The sequence below is a fragment of the Alligator mississippiensis genome, chromosome 3 (assembly GCF_030867095.1).
Source record: "Alligator mississippiensis isolate rAllMis1 chromosome 3, rAllMis1, whole genome shotgun sequence".
In the NCBI taxonomy this organism is placed as follows: domain Eukaryota; kingdom Metazoa; phylum Chordata; order Crocodylia; family Alligatoridae; genus Alligator; species Alligator mississippiensis.
This window is the reverse complement of record NC_081826.1, coordinates 78,699,925-78,714,022: the sequence shown is the minus strand read 5'-3', so window position 1 is coordinate 78,714,022 and position 14,098 is coordinate 78,699,925. Positions and strand designations below refer to the sequence as shown.

At 41.1% G+C, this 14,098-nt stretch overlaps 1 protein-coding gene across 7 annotated transcripts in view; it reads left to right on the top strand.

Moving 5' to 3' along the window:
• Window positions 1-14,098, top strand: part of MAPRE2 (microtubule associated protein RP/EB family member 2) — a 147,328-nt gene that overhangs the window by 130,450 nt on the left and 2,780 nt on the right. For all 7 annotated transcript variants that reach the window (XM_014606859.3, XM_059724113.1, XM_019498587.2 and 4 more), the window contains 2 exons: window positions 2,658-2,797; window positions 7,754-7,912. In XM_014606859.3, the coding sequence (XP_014462345.1) occupies window positions 2,658-2,797; window positions 7,754-7,912 (299 nt within the window). The remainder of the gene's footprint in view (window positions 1-2,657; window positions 2,798-7,753; window positions 7,913-14,098) is intronic.

The following is a 14,098-nucleotide window of genomic DNA, read 5'->3' as shown; positions in this document are numbered from 1 at the left end:
ATATAGTTAAGCACTTGGTCTCGGCCTGGCTCTGTAGAGAGGAGAGGGAACTGCTCTAGTAGCCAGTCCCTCCATCAGCACCCTGCCTGACCCCCACCACTGTCTTTGGAGGACAGGGCACACACCCCTGGGTGTACCTGGGTTATACTACTACTGCCAGGAGGCCCTTAGTTGGGTTCAGTGTCTCACGGCCTATAGCATGCATAAAACCACTTGGGGTTCACAGACCTCCACTCCAAAGTGGCCCATTCCACCAACCTTGAGTCCGGCACAAAACACAGTGGATGTTTTCATTCAAAAATATGAGCAGTGGTGGTGGTTGTCAACCTTTTACATAATTTCAAAGATTTCATAGACATTAGGGCTGGAAGGGACCTCAGAAGATCAGCAAGGGTCAAAGGATTCCAGCAAGATAGGTGTCCAAATGTTTCTTAATAATATTCTAGTTGTTAAAGTATTTGCCCAGGAAATGGGAGAGCTGGTCCTAGACTGAGCCTCCTCAACCCAAAGGAATTCCAACACCAACGTGCCACTGTAAGAGTGTCCTTACCTACAGGGTCTACACAAGGCCCCTTTCCCTTTGAAGCTAGGCCATTGTGCAGAGTGGCAAGCAAGATTCATAGGGCCAGAAAGAATAAGCAAGAGGGTGCACAACTGTGTTCTGATCCCTTCTCCAGAGCTTGCTTATGCAATTTTAATGGCTAGAAAGCCAGCTATTTGTAATCTCCTAAGTGGTGGAATTGTTGGTTCAGTTCCTTTAAATAGGCATCCCATGCGTTCTAGTGCTTTGACCTTCCATAAGGGAATTTAGGTGGTGCAGTAGCTTGCATAGTCTGTGTGACTAAATCGCAAGATCCTAACTTGCTTGGCTAACTAGTGTGTCATTGCTGTTCTTCCCAATCATCTCTCACCTCCTTGACAAGGAAGCCTACAGACATCATGCTGGGTTGTGGCGGGGGATGTCTCTTTGAACCAGAGCTTATTTGTGGCATTAAGATTGCAAAGTTTCTTTTGAACTCTATAAAGTCGGAGTCAACTTTACTAGCTTCAATTTCCTTCTGGCTTTAAAAATAATTAAGGACGGTAAAAAAAAAAGTCTGAGGTGTTGTATCTCTGCAGCTGTGACTTAGAATAACAGCAAAATTTGAGGAGGAGGGGGGAAGGGGGAGTTAAATCACTGACCTTGGACCATTCTACTATAATTGTATCCCAATTCCTTTTTTATAAAAGGAGGGGGCTGGGTTTAGGCAGTCTTTTTAGAATGGCAGATTAGATAGAAATCATAAAAAGCATTATTTTTAGCAGAGTAATTGGCGCAAGTGTCATTTGGGAATGAGTGATGATAAATGCAGTACATGAAACTCAGGCAAATCCTTTCCTAATTGCTAAATTCTGTGTTCCAGTGGGATTTCAGAGCTTACTCAGAATTTTGGGATGTTCCAAGTCCCTGTGTGTCCCAGATTTCAAAGCATCCAGTAGTGGGAGGTTGCAGCTGCACATCAGAGCCCAACAGCATGCAGGCACTTGTCTTGCATGCATCTTTCCATGGAAGGGAGTAGTATAGATCAGGGTCCTGCAAAAGAAGACCTTTGCTTCTTACCAAGCTTTCTTTAAGTTTATTTAAGGGAAAAGACTGCTTTGAAAATAAATAGGCAGTTGATAGGCTTGGGGTCTGAGCCTCATATCTGAAACAGATTTCAACCAGTTTAAAGTGGAGAAGGCTGAGGAATTGCAGAGCATCAAGACAGGTGGAAGGAAGCAACTCACATGCTCTGACTGAGGCTCCCTCGGAGTCTACATCTAAAGGAGGGAAAAGAGGAGGGGAAGGAGGGAAGGGCACTGTCAGCCCTAGGGTGCATATAAAAATAGCCCTGGCCCTTGTATATAAATGTTTCTTGCTGAGCTTAGTCATTTGTACTTCCTTTAGGCCTGTGCATATGGAGCATCTATATGCCTGTGTGATGGCTGCTGGGTTTTTTTTTTTGATAACAGCATTGCTATATATTTGAATACATTATCAGCTTTGCTTAACACATGATTAAAGAGAAGCCCAAAGCAAATCAAAAATTTGATCTTCTGGTCACTGTAGCAGCTGAATGTCCAGTGATGGATTTAGTGTTGTTTACAACAGTTGAATTTCTATGTGAATATCCATTAATGGTATTCAGTTTAACCTGTAGAGGAATGCATAGAATCAGATCAGTTTTATAAATAAAAACCAACCTACCTTTTGTTCAATAGGTTTAAGAAATAAAAGTAGTAAGCAATAAGCAGAAGAGCCTTATAGTTTGTTTTTGACAGTGTCTTAAAGCTGTAAAACAGTGGTAGTGACTTCAAGAATGTTTTTATTTTTATTCAGCTAATGTTGTGATATATTTTACTGTCCATTTAAAACCAAACATAATATTCTAGTTATGGTATTTCCTTTCCTATCTCCTGTTCTAATGCACAGCTAAAAAGTAAGTACATTTTTTACTTGCAGCATGGAAGTAACAGACCTAAAGGCTGCATGTAAATTCACCATGTTTTTCTGTATCTGGAAGTGGTAAGGCTAGAAAATTATTGGGAACACATTTATCTCTCAGGGACAAACATATTTACTTAAATCACTTTACAAAGATTATTTTAAGGAGTGTTTTTTATTTTTGTGCCCTCAGGTGCTGCAAAATCCAGTCCAGCTTCTAAACCAGGGTCCACACCTTCTCGTCCATCATCAGCAAAAAAAGCCACACCCAGCAGCTCAGTGTCCAAATCAGATAAAGATTTGGAAACACAAGTCATACAGCTTAGTGAACAGGTAAGCTTGTTTCAACCGCAAGAAGTAGAAGCACTAGCACTGGCATTGTCACACTAGTGCATGGTACCCAAGATTATGGTAACAATTCAGGTTTTAATCTGGATGATAACCACATGGTAATTCCAAAGGAGCAAAGGCTAAAATAGCTTGTCTGAGGACAACGATTTATCATTAAAAATTGCGAAGATAACAGATGACTGAAGGATGGCCAATGCTCTGCTCACAAGGGTTATTCTGAGTTAAACTACTAAATCTTACTGCAATGCAAAAACCTTCTTGAAGATGTTAAACCTAAATATATATATGCTTCTCTGTCTTAAAGGAAGACAATGAAATCTGAGAGAAGGATGTGGCTTAATTAATCTATAGAACAGAATCTTCCTGATCCAAGTAAGAATAAGATTAGATACTTATTAACAAAGGGGACTTAATTCTGATTTCTACTACAGAACCTTTACAGCACCCCTTATGTTATATGGGGCTTTAATAGGCATATAGGGCGTCTACTTCAAGACCTCTTTATGTCACCACAGTGATGTAATAGGTCCTTAGTATAAATGAAAATCTGAATTTCTAGGTGGGGAGATTCTGAAGGCTCCCAGCCTACCTGCTTCAGAGTATGAGCTTATTTTTTTCAACTGTGATCAGAGGGAAACATATATTCTGGCCCTGAAACACAATAGGGCAGGTGTTTAGGAACTTTATGCCTTTTATAATGTCTGACACTGACACCTGTGAATCAGATTGATTGGACCACTGTTGGGTTCTTCCACTATACTATGTCTCATATACATTATTTTGCCTCTGCAATTGATCAGGATTCTTTGGAGCATGAAAGCCCATTTTCTGGCTGCTGCTGCTGCTCCATCCTGGCTTCTGGTATTACTGACTTTGAATTTTAGTGATAGAATTTCACATTTTGGTATGTGGTTACTTTCCATTTCTCGCTAATACAGAAACTAGGACATCTCTGTGCATTGTTGAAACAGACTGCAGGTGACGTGTGTGTTTGAGGGGAACCCAGTATAATGTTTCATTACATGTGTCCAATTCCTTGAGGCAGAGGTAGTGTATCCATTTGAGCAGTGCCAAGCACAGTAGGCCCTAAATTATGATTGGACCCTTTGATTGTTACTGTAAAAAGTTAAATTAAGTTGTGTAAAATTGTTACTGAAAGTAGTAAAAAATAAGTATAGAATTAACTGATCTGTAAGTCATCTCTTCTAGGTTACTGTATGCAGGGAAAATGAAGAGTAGGACTCACACTTTATGTATTATATGTGTGATTTCCAGACACGAACTAAATAATGAAATTTGATTGGGATCCCAAATGTGACCTGACTTTTTCCCCCCTGACCTCTAAGAGTTTCCAGTAGTGTCTCCTGACATTAGTGGTAACTGAGTGTTCAGCAATTTTGATTTTAAAATTTCTACTCAAATGTTAAGATCTTAAACACTTTGCTGCTTAAGTCACTGTCCTATTTGGCATGGACATATTTGTTAACAAATGTCTATATATAAAGATCCCGTAGACCATACACAAATTAGTAATTTTGAGGGGAGCCAGTATGGATTATTTTAAATCTATTTTGATATATGTAGAGAAAGTAGTAGTTACTGTCCAGATGACAATCTTGCATCAAACTATTTTTAAAGAGATTGTGCTTTTTCTGCTAACGCAGTTCTTTTAATACTGACTTTATTTGTCTGGCACCTCACTATGTGCTGATAAGACCTAGTGTATATTGTGCACATAGCACTCAGTTCCAAGCCAGGAAATCTCTGCTTCAATGAGCTGTAAAGGTAGGTTCATGTTGCCCCCAGTTAGAGTACAGTCAATATATGTGTGTGAGCTTGTGTCTAGAAAAGCCTACAACAATTTCCCCCGTACCCCTTCAGATTCTCAAGAAGCAAAGGCTACCCTTAATCCCTTTACATACCTAGTTCACAACCAGTAAATTAGTCAATGAGCAAAATTTCAAGTTGCAGCAAAGGAAGTTTAGGTTAGATATTTGGAAAAGCTTTCTCACTAGGAGGGTGGTAAAACACTGGAACAGGTTACCCAGAGAGATTGTGGACTCTCCATCCTTGGAGGATTTTAAGACGCAGCTAATTTTCTATGATTTCCACATTCCTTTGTGGATGCAAAATTTTGTGGGATATGTTTTATATGCAGAATATTGGGGATAGTTTTTAAGCCCTTGTGTGTCTTGCAGAATAAAAAAAAGATTGAGACCTTTGATGTATTACATTAGACATACAATGTAAATTGGAAGATATTAATTGCTGAGACTGTCTGCATTTTTTATATAACCATAGTGTCACTTAGTGAGAAGCATTCATATTAAATATAGCAAGCTTACTTTGTTTTCATGATGAATAATGTTGTCAGAAACCATTAAATTAGAAGTTTCTCTTAAAATGGTCCAAGTGATTAGAGTCTGAGAAGAGCGAACATTGTGACTGTTGGTAGGCAACCTTATGAGTCTGGATTGTAACTAATCTCTGTTTTGGTTGTGTGATCTGACGAGTATTCTATCTATGTATCATCAGCAGAAAGTCCACTAATAAAAACTTTAATTAGTTTAAACTTGTGCATCAGAGAGGTGCACTGCTATTTGACAAACTAAAGCACAGAAATTAACATGCCATGCCTTGATACTTGTTTAGTCATCTTTTATCTAAAAACATAAAGTGAAGATGGTAGCATGCAGATTCCTGTCACTGCAGACATAGAGGACAGGGGGCGGATATCATTTTAGAAAGCTGTATGTGACTGGCGTATTGGAACGTTTACGCTGTGATTTTATAGGCTTCATGTGTTATATGCATGTATAGGCTAGGTTAGTAGCAAGCCTGCTAGGAAGTACAAAAGAAATGTGAAACTATGGAGTCATACAAAACACCTCCTGGCAAACAGATCAAGAGAGTGAGGCAAGACCTGAGCTATTGGCTCTGAAGGAGCCTTAGGAAATCAACTGTGTAACTCTTGACTGAAACTTAAAAATGGCTTGGAACAGACTAAGAGGTCTGGAAACAGTTTTTTAAAACTCTTACTCTGTCCAGATGGGAAGCAGTTGTTAGGAATCTGTTCCCAAAGAACAAGCTGACACAGACAGACCCCGCACCTGGGTCTGAAGCATTTTAGCCTCCCTGAGCGTCCATGGGGATAGCAAGCTTTTAGGTAAAAGAGGCTTGTGTATAGATTATTTTAAATAACACACCTTTTTTTAGGCTTTGCTGTTTCTAGTTTTAAGATTAAAAGGAAGGGAAGAGGCTTGAAACCTGATGTCACCTTAGTTTACACCCCCTGTCATCAGAAAAGAGATCAAAAACAGTGTTATCTTGCAAGTTAAGAAACCAGGGAATGAAGAGAATTTTCTAACCTGTCAAATGGTTGCTTGGGCTGTTGTTGGGGTACTTTAAGTAGTGGAGAAAAAAACACTTGCATTCTAGAAGAGCAGGCAACCAAGAGGGAACTTAGAACCCCATTGTAATTTGTGGCAGTTGATTTACACTGTTATCCATGTCACAAACTGTCAGTTCAACCTATTTTTACAGGAAAGAAATGTTTTCTGTAAAATTCCTGACCTTCAGTACATCCTGAACTGAATGAAATCTGGGATCCTGGATTTACCATTTGGCAATATTATCTTTGGTCATCTACTGCTGCTATTACGTTGCTGCCCCCTCATTAATAACCCAGTAAAGCGCCAGCAGCCTATCCTAGCTGCAGTATATGTAAATCTATCATTATTTACATGCTTTTTCTCCACAGAATTAATTTTAAAATATTTGAGATCTCCTTTCTAGTTGACGTGAAACGCTTCCTTTCAATAGTCAGAGTGTTCTGTGAGTGCTTAGCTCCAGCAACAAGTGTAGTGGTGAACCAGAGCTGGCAAGATGCAGTTTGAAACAAGATTAACATGCATGCGTATCTGTTCAGAAAGGTGCTCTGAATTTTGAGCAGACCCTGAGGTACTCCACTTGGTGATTAACCACCTGTATACAGGTACTCCTAACTTAACAACCTACCTGTTTAATGACCGCGCGGACTTATGACCAGCTCTCCGAGCAGTCGGTATTGTACGAAACGTATTGTGGAAACGGCAGCACAGCGTCTCAAGCCAAGGCACGCGGTATCAAGGGGCGGCTCCTCGCTTATTGACCAATTCGCTTAACGACCTAGTCGCAGGAACGGAACTCGGTCGTTAAGTGAGGAGTGCCTGTACTAGTATTTCAGAACCCCTCCCCCGCCACGAATATTTGCTGGCATTTTACTTTAACATAAGCTCTCTGAACTCCAGTTTCAGTGTAGCAAAAGCACTGAAAAAAATGCAAGTAGCTGCACAACAGTATTTGAGCTTGAAGTGAAAAATATTTCCGATCCTCTAGGCATTCCCTTACCCTGGCAAGATTATGTCCCTTATTTCCCTATGGTACATTTTCTAGTTTTGTGTACATGCTAAATATTTTTGGGAAAGGATACGTTGTAGGCCAACCAATACATCCAACAAATGTACATGGATTAGGGCAAAGTGGAAATGTTCTCTTTAAGAATTATTGCCATCACAAAAACCACAGTTCACTACTCCTGGCAACCTCAGTAGAGGTCAGGAAAGTAATCATGAATCCAGAAGTCACCCTGTTATTTTAATTTGCTGTTTCTTAGTGTTGCCTCAGAAGAGCAAGTAGAAGTGATTCCTCCAGGTGACAGTTGAGGTGCATTGAAGGAGAATTAAAGAAACCTGCATTGCTTTCCCTCCATGCCTCTGTGGGCAGGAATTTGAACAGTATGGCACCCATATCAAGCACTAATGTCACCTTAAGTTTAGAATTTTAGAGTAAGATTGTTGGAATGTCCTGTTCTGGATTGTGATTAAGTTTTGTTTACAGCGCATTTTGCAGATGGTGCTCCATGATTCAGTTATTGGAACTGGTGTCTTTTATCAACAGGTACATACATTAAAACTTGCACTCGAAGGTGTGGAGAAGGAAAGGGACTTCTACTTTGGAAAATTAAGGGAGATTGAACTTCTCTGCCAAGAACATGGGCAGGAAAATAACGACCTTGTCCAACGGCTAATGGAAGTCCTTTATGCTTCAGAAGAACATGTAAGTTCAAGATATTCTGGTGTTGGATCAAAATCTGTATGTAGGTCACCATTCATACTGATGTTAGAAACTGTCATAGCTTTCTTTGCTTAAATGGCAATACAGTAAAATAAAATGTTGCATTTAGAAACCAGACTGCTTTTTGCTGTTTATGAATAGACTAAAGGATCTGGTAGCTTTTTATTTCAGTTGCATAGGTTTTATACTCCCTAATTTTGAAGAACTAATCTGAAATAGAGGGGGAAGTGATAAAGTATAACATAGTGTAAGTGTAGAGGGATTCCTAATTAAAGAACTATATTAATTTGTTGTAATATACATGTTGTGTTGAGAGACTTGCAGACAGGCATACTGTACTCACTATACTACTATTTTTAATGCAAGGAGCAGACTAAAATACTTTTTATAGTAATTATAGAAAATAATATTTTAGTATTTTCATCCTGTTGCTATAGGCAAAATTCTTCAGTATACAAACCCCAATAAACCTCTGCCCTTTTCAGTCTCTCAGTTTTTCAGAAATGTCTTGTCAGCAAGATTAAGCAAGTATCTCACTTGCATCCTAGACATAGCACTATAGACACTTAATAGAGCAAGAAGAAGAGATCTGACAGGGAGCGTACTGGCTGAATTCCTCAGATATATTCAGGGGTGATGATTCAATAGGGATTTAACTGAACTACTACTGTTCATGCCAGCTAAATCCCTATGTACGCTGCTCTGAAGATTGACCCCTTAGTCTTCAGTGGACTATAGCTTTGGTTCCAGGATGTATTAACATTAGCCTAATCTCTCAGTAACACCATGGTGCCATGGTGTTTTACGTAGCATCTTTTGCCAAAAGATATATTTTAGGGAAGTTGTACTTAGGTAAGATTATTCAGTCATTAGAAATAGGGCTATACTAGCTACTAACTTGTGCAGGTTTGGAAATATTATTGGAAGCTTAAATTGTACTTACAATCTTGATGGAAGCACTCAAAACTGGCAAGAAGGAATGAGGCAGCAGGGCTTCTTTGTAGGTAAAAAGGAAAATCTCTGGCCAGACACATGAGTACAGACAAAAAGGCCTACGTGTATATAATGATTGAAGGAAATGTCTGCTATATTCAAGAACAGAGATTTGTTTGTAAAGGAAAGCCAAAGAAATCCCCTCTCCCCCAGCTTCCCTACCATGTTTGTCTATTTGTTGGCTTAAACATTAAGTGACTTCCCAGTCAAGGAATGTATTTGTTGCAGCATTTTTTTTCATATAATGTTCATTATTGGCAAAACACATTACAACATGCATCTTACCTCAGTCGACAGCTCTGAGATCCTTTATCTGGTTCCCTTTCTCCCTCCTTACTGGAAATGTCACAAATAAATTGCTGCTCTTTGACATTTACCATATGCAACATGCTCTCACCCAAAGTCTGTTCCAGCCAGACTCCATGTGTATTGTCTCAACACTAAAGCCCTAGTTTCCCACATCTGGATACAAAAATCTTTCACTGAGGACGTTTCTATTGAGTTACTCATTTCCTGCTATGGAAGAATAAGATCCCTGGTTTTATTGAACATCTTTCTTCGTTAGCAGAATGATGCTCAGTAGCAAGGCACAAGTGCCTTGGCACTTGGAGCCAGAGGTCTAGGCCTTCCTTTGATCATATGGGAGGGAAAGCAGCATCTCTTGCCTATTCTTTCCTTCTTTATTTTCTCCTTTTTTCCTTTACTTGCCTTGTCCCTGAGTTCTGGGTTTTTTTTCTGTCCTTGTAACCAATCTGTGTAGCTCTCAATATCTGAATAGTTTGTAGGTTAATCCCAGGGTAATAGCAGTTAGGTTTTCTCAAGCCCTAAATGGAAAATAGTCCCAACTTCCACAGCCACAAGGAGCTCCATTGTTTCTGCTAATGAGTTCTTGCTAATCCACCTTTGACTTTTAACCTCTGGTCCAGAAAGCCCCAAACAACTAATGAGAGAGGTAAAGGCAGGGGCTGTCAGTAAAGCAAAGGAAGGTTCACTTCATGTTACAAGCATCACCAACATTCTGACTATCCTGCTCTACTGAGAAAAAGATTATAGGTTGAACAAATTTCACAAATCATTCCTGACAAAGGCTATGTGCTTGAAATACTGCTGACTTCAGTTTTTCAGTTCATTTCCTCAATAACCTTCTAGGGTCGTTCATATGCTCTGGTTCAGTCTAACTATGATGTGGTGGGTATCCCCTGTGGTTTTGATAAAGATCACGTTCTGTTTGCACATATCAGCTGCTCTTGCTCAGGGACAGATTCCGGGTTACACTAATTGTGTCTCTTTTATTAAACTTGAGAAAAAATATGAATTGGTAGCTCTCGGGACTGGAGCTCACCTCTCACAACAGTTAATGGACCACCTATGGAAATGCCTAACCAAAACATAATGGCCGTGTCCAGACAAGCGTGGCCGTGAAGTATGCACCTGCAGCACCACATACTACACATTCAGCTGTTCTCCATGCTGCAAGGGAGCAGCGCGGTGGGGTGGGGGGTTGACCTGTGGATATCCAAGGGTCAAAAAATCCTGTGCAAAAAAAAAGCAGAGTTGTGCACACAGGGGCAGCGCATGCTACTCAAAACCAGAGCCTGGCCAGCTGGAGCCATGCTCCAGGTGCCAGCAAGGCTCTGAGCGAGAGGATTGCTGCTACTGCCACCTGGGGTAACCCGCTGTGTGCCAGAGGGCATGTGGCGCAGGCATTCCTTGGGAACAGTTAGAGGCAGCACAAGGTATACCACTGCTAGTTGTCTCTAGGGAACCAAACATCCACGCTCGTGTGGAGGCAGCCAATGTGTTTTTACTTGTGCTATTGGTTTTCTACATGAAGTGGTTTAGAATGCTTAGATAAAGGGCATCCTCTTAAATCCAGTAGGTTTTATGGAGCACTTTCTACAGAATATATTATTTGAGAAACCTATCAGATTCATCTCTAAATTTTTTTAAGAATAAGCTATAACAAACTTCTGGCACTTTTATTTAGAATCATGGTTTGAGGCCTTCCCCAGCACATGCAAAATATAAGCTTGTGCTTGCCCTTTAAGAACAGTATGAGTGTATCTGTTCATAAATGCTTTTTGGAAAACTTGCACATGTGGATGACTCCCAGAGAAGTTACTTATCACAAGTGCAGTCACAAGTGACCAAATTTTGACTTGCATGAATAGCTTGATTTGGGGTTTGTTTTGTTTTCCTCCAAGGAACCATTCTTAGAGAAGATGGTTTTTACAAATGTAGTCAAATGGAGAAAGCTGAGATGGTTATCTGGTACATCTGGATTGCTTGTTGGGGGGAATCCACTCCTTAAGGTCTTTACAAATCTTGAACCCTTAAAATCACATCTATGGCAATGGGCTGTTACATATTATGCTAAAAGCCATAGTGTAATATATAATGAGGCCATTCCTCCCATGGGACCCTCAAGTGTTAAGCTGCAATTCTGCTGACTAACATGGGGCATCTGCCTGAAAATTGTTTTCATGTGGCTTCGTAAATGATGGATGATGCACTTTGGATTTTGCCTACTCTTCCCATGTCTGGATACAGGTTAACATTTCAAATCTTGCACAAAATATAAAAGGCCTCCCTCCCCCCCCCCCCTTTTATATTTTATTGGCAGAAGGGAACCACTGTTTATTGCATAACTGTTCTGAATTATCCTCAGAAGCTTTATATTCTCTCTCTTCTATTTTCCCTACCCTTCCTTCTCTCCACACATGCACATACAGCTTCTAACTTTTAAGATATTAGCGATGTCATTTCTAGAGAATGGTGTTTACACCAACCGTTTCTAACAAAAATTGCCTGGAGACAGCAGATCCTGCAGATGTATTGATTTTAATAAGACATTGCTGAGCTGCCATTCAAGTGCTTTTCCTCTCAGTCATTTCCAGCTGGATATCACTAATCTAGGGCAGAGGCACCAGCTATGTAAGATCCTTTCAGTAAAATCACCTTCTGTAATGATGATGGAATGCATTGTGCATAACTATTAATACAATGAGAGTTGATAGGAACATGGAAGGTGTGAGTTAGGATTTATCTCTTGAGTTCAAATACCTGCTAAACCCATCAAAAATATCTGTTCAGGGACACCTAAATTATAAAAACACTAAACTTAATATCTACAATTTAAGGAACACTGCTGATCCTGTAAGATCTGAGATTAATCTTCCTGATAAGAGGGTATAGTTTGAAGCATCCTTGTATATAATGAATTATAACTATATGGCATCAATGATAGTCTGCAGTGATGTTGTGTCAGAATTTTGTCTGTGATACAAACCACTGGATTCAATAAATAACAAGTTCCACATCAGAAAAAAGATATACTTTTGCTTGATGAATCTGGAAGCACATTTTATAGACTAAATAAATGGATGAAGTTGAGGTATCTTTAAAAACTTTTATTTGGATTAGTAGATTCATGACTGAATCACTTATGGCTGGGGTTGCCAACCAGAGGTATGTGTATCCCTGGGGGTACTTGGACCAGTCCTAGGAGGTACACCTGGGTGGACAGGGACAGAGCCCCGCCACCTACCAGGAGCAGGGCCAGGGCAGGGTGAAGGCAGTGGCACCCCTTTGCAGGGCGGGGAAGCTAACATGCGGTGGCCACCGCCACCACTCACCAGCCTGGTGAGCTTCACCGCCCCACAGAGGGGTGCCGCTGCCCTCACACCAACCCAGTGAGCTTCCCTGCCCCACCCCTGCCCTGCTCCTGGGAGGTGGTGGCACTCCGTCCCTGCCTGTCCCTGCCCACCCGTGCACCGTCCCCACCTCCCTGCTCCATGTCCGGCCATGCACCTGCACCCCCCACCCTTGGCATTTGGCCACATGCTACCCTTCCCCCCCCCCCCCCCCGCCCCCAATCTACCCACCCCCCAGCGTCTGGCCACTGGGGATACTTAGTCTAAAAAAGGTTGAAAACCCCTGACTTACGGAAATATAAAAATTGAGATTTTTCTGAAGTGTACCCAGCTTTAAACATGAGACTATTTCTTTTATTTGTAAGAGCATTTGATAGCATGTTGTACCTTGTCTGTTCTGGTAGGCTAAGCCCCGTTTTTAAAATGAAAGGATACTAATAAGCACTTAAGTTGTAAAGGGAAGTGGAAGCAAAGAAATCTGTCTACTTGTGCATTTGTGCAGGAAGCAGGAATATTGTATTTAAAAGGAAACTTGAGATTAAAGCCAGATCTGCTAGTAGTAGTAGCTAACCCTAAGGAAGGCACATCAAAGTTGAGGTGTGGACCTCACCCAAAATATTATGAGCTGTCTTGGGGAAATGCTTGCTAAGGCCACATATAAACATTCATTTCTACACGTAAGAAGTCTTACTGGTTGAAAAATAGCCCAGGAGCTGGAGCATTCATGTATTCCAGACCCTTGGCTAAAAAGCTTCAATGCCAGCTCTTCAGCCAGGAGGCATGACAGAGCTGCTCCCTGGCCCACTCATTAATTGGCTGCCTACCCTCTCCCCTTCCTGGCAGTTGGCAGCTATTGAAAAGCAGCAACTGCCACAGATGTCTCCAAAAGCCCCAAGAGAATGCCCTTGGTTCCCACTGCGGGAGAATAGTTACTGCTCCTTGCACTATTCTGGGCTGACCCAGAGCAGCCTGCCTCACCCCACACTTCTCTGGGTCAACCCACAGCAATGGGGGGTACAGCAGGGGCATTCCTTCATGGGGAGAACCCCCTTCACTGCAAAAGAATTCACGCACCATCAGGAGGCTGATTGGCAGGAGAGGGGTTAATTTTCCTGTACAGGATTGCCCCAGGGCTTCTCCCAGCACAAATGGAACATCTGCGTCTGGCCCAAATTTCTCCTAAAACCAGTACATGTAGGACACATCCAGATGTGTGTGGACGTTTGGTTCCACAGGGACAACTAGTGGCAGCAGATATTGTAATGCCCCTGCAGTGTCCAAGATTTCATTCTACGGTATTAGACGTACTTGTGAAATAGACGTACTTGTGAAATAGCTCAGCAAATCAAACGCAGTGATTTCATGAAAGGACTTATTGTCTCAGTTGGATAGAGATGAAAGGAAAGGCTAGTGCTAGCATGTCCAAGAAAGGATGTATTGCCTTGGCAGGCTTGAAATGAAAGCTACCTGTTGTCTTCATACTTGAATGAAAATTAGTACCAAACCATATTCCAGCTAACAT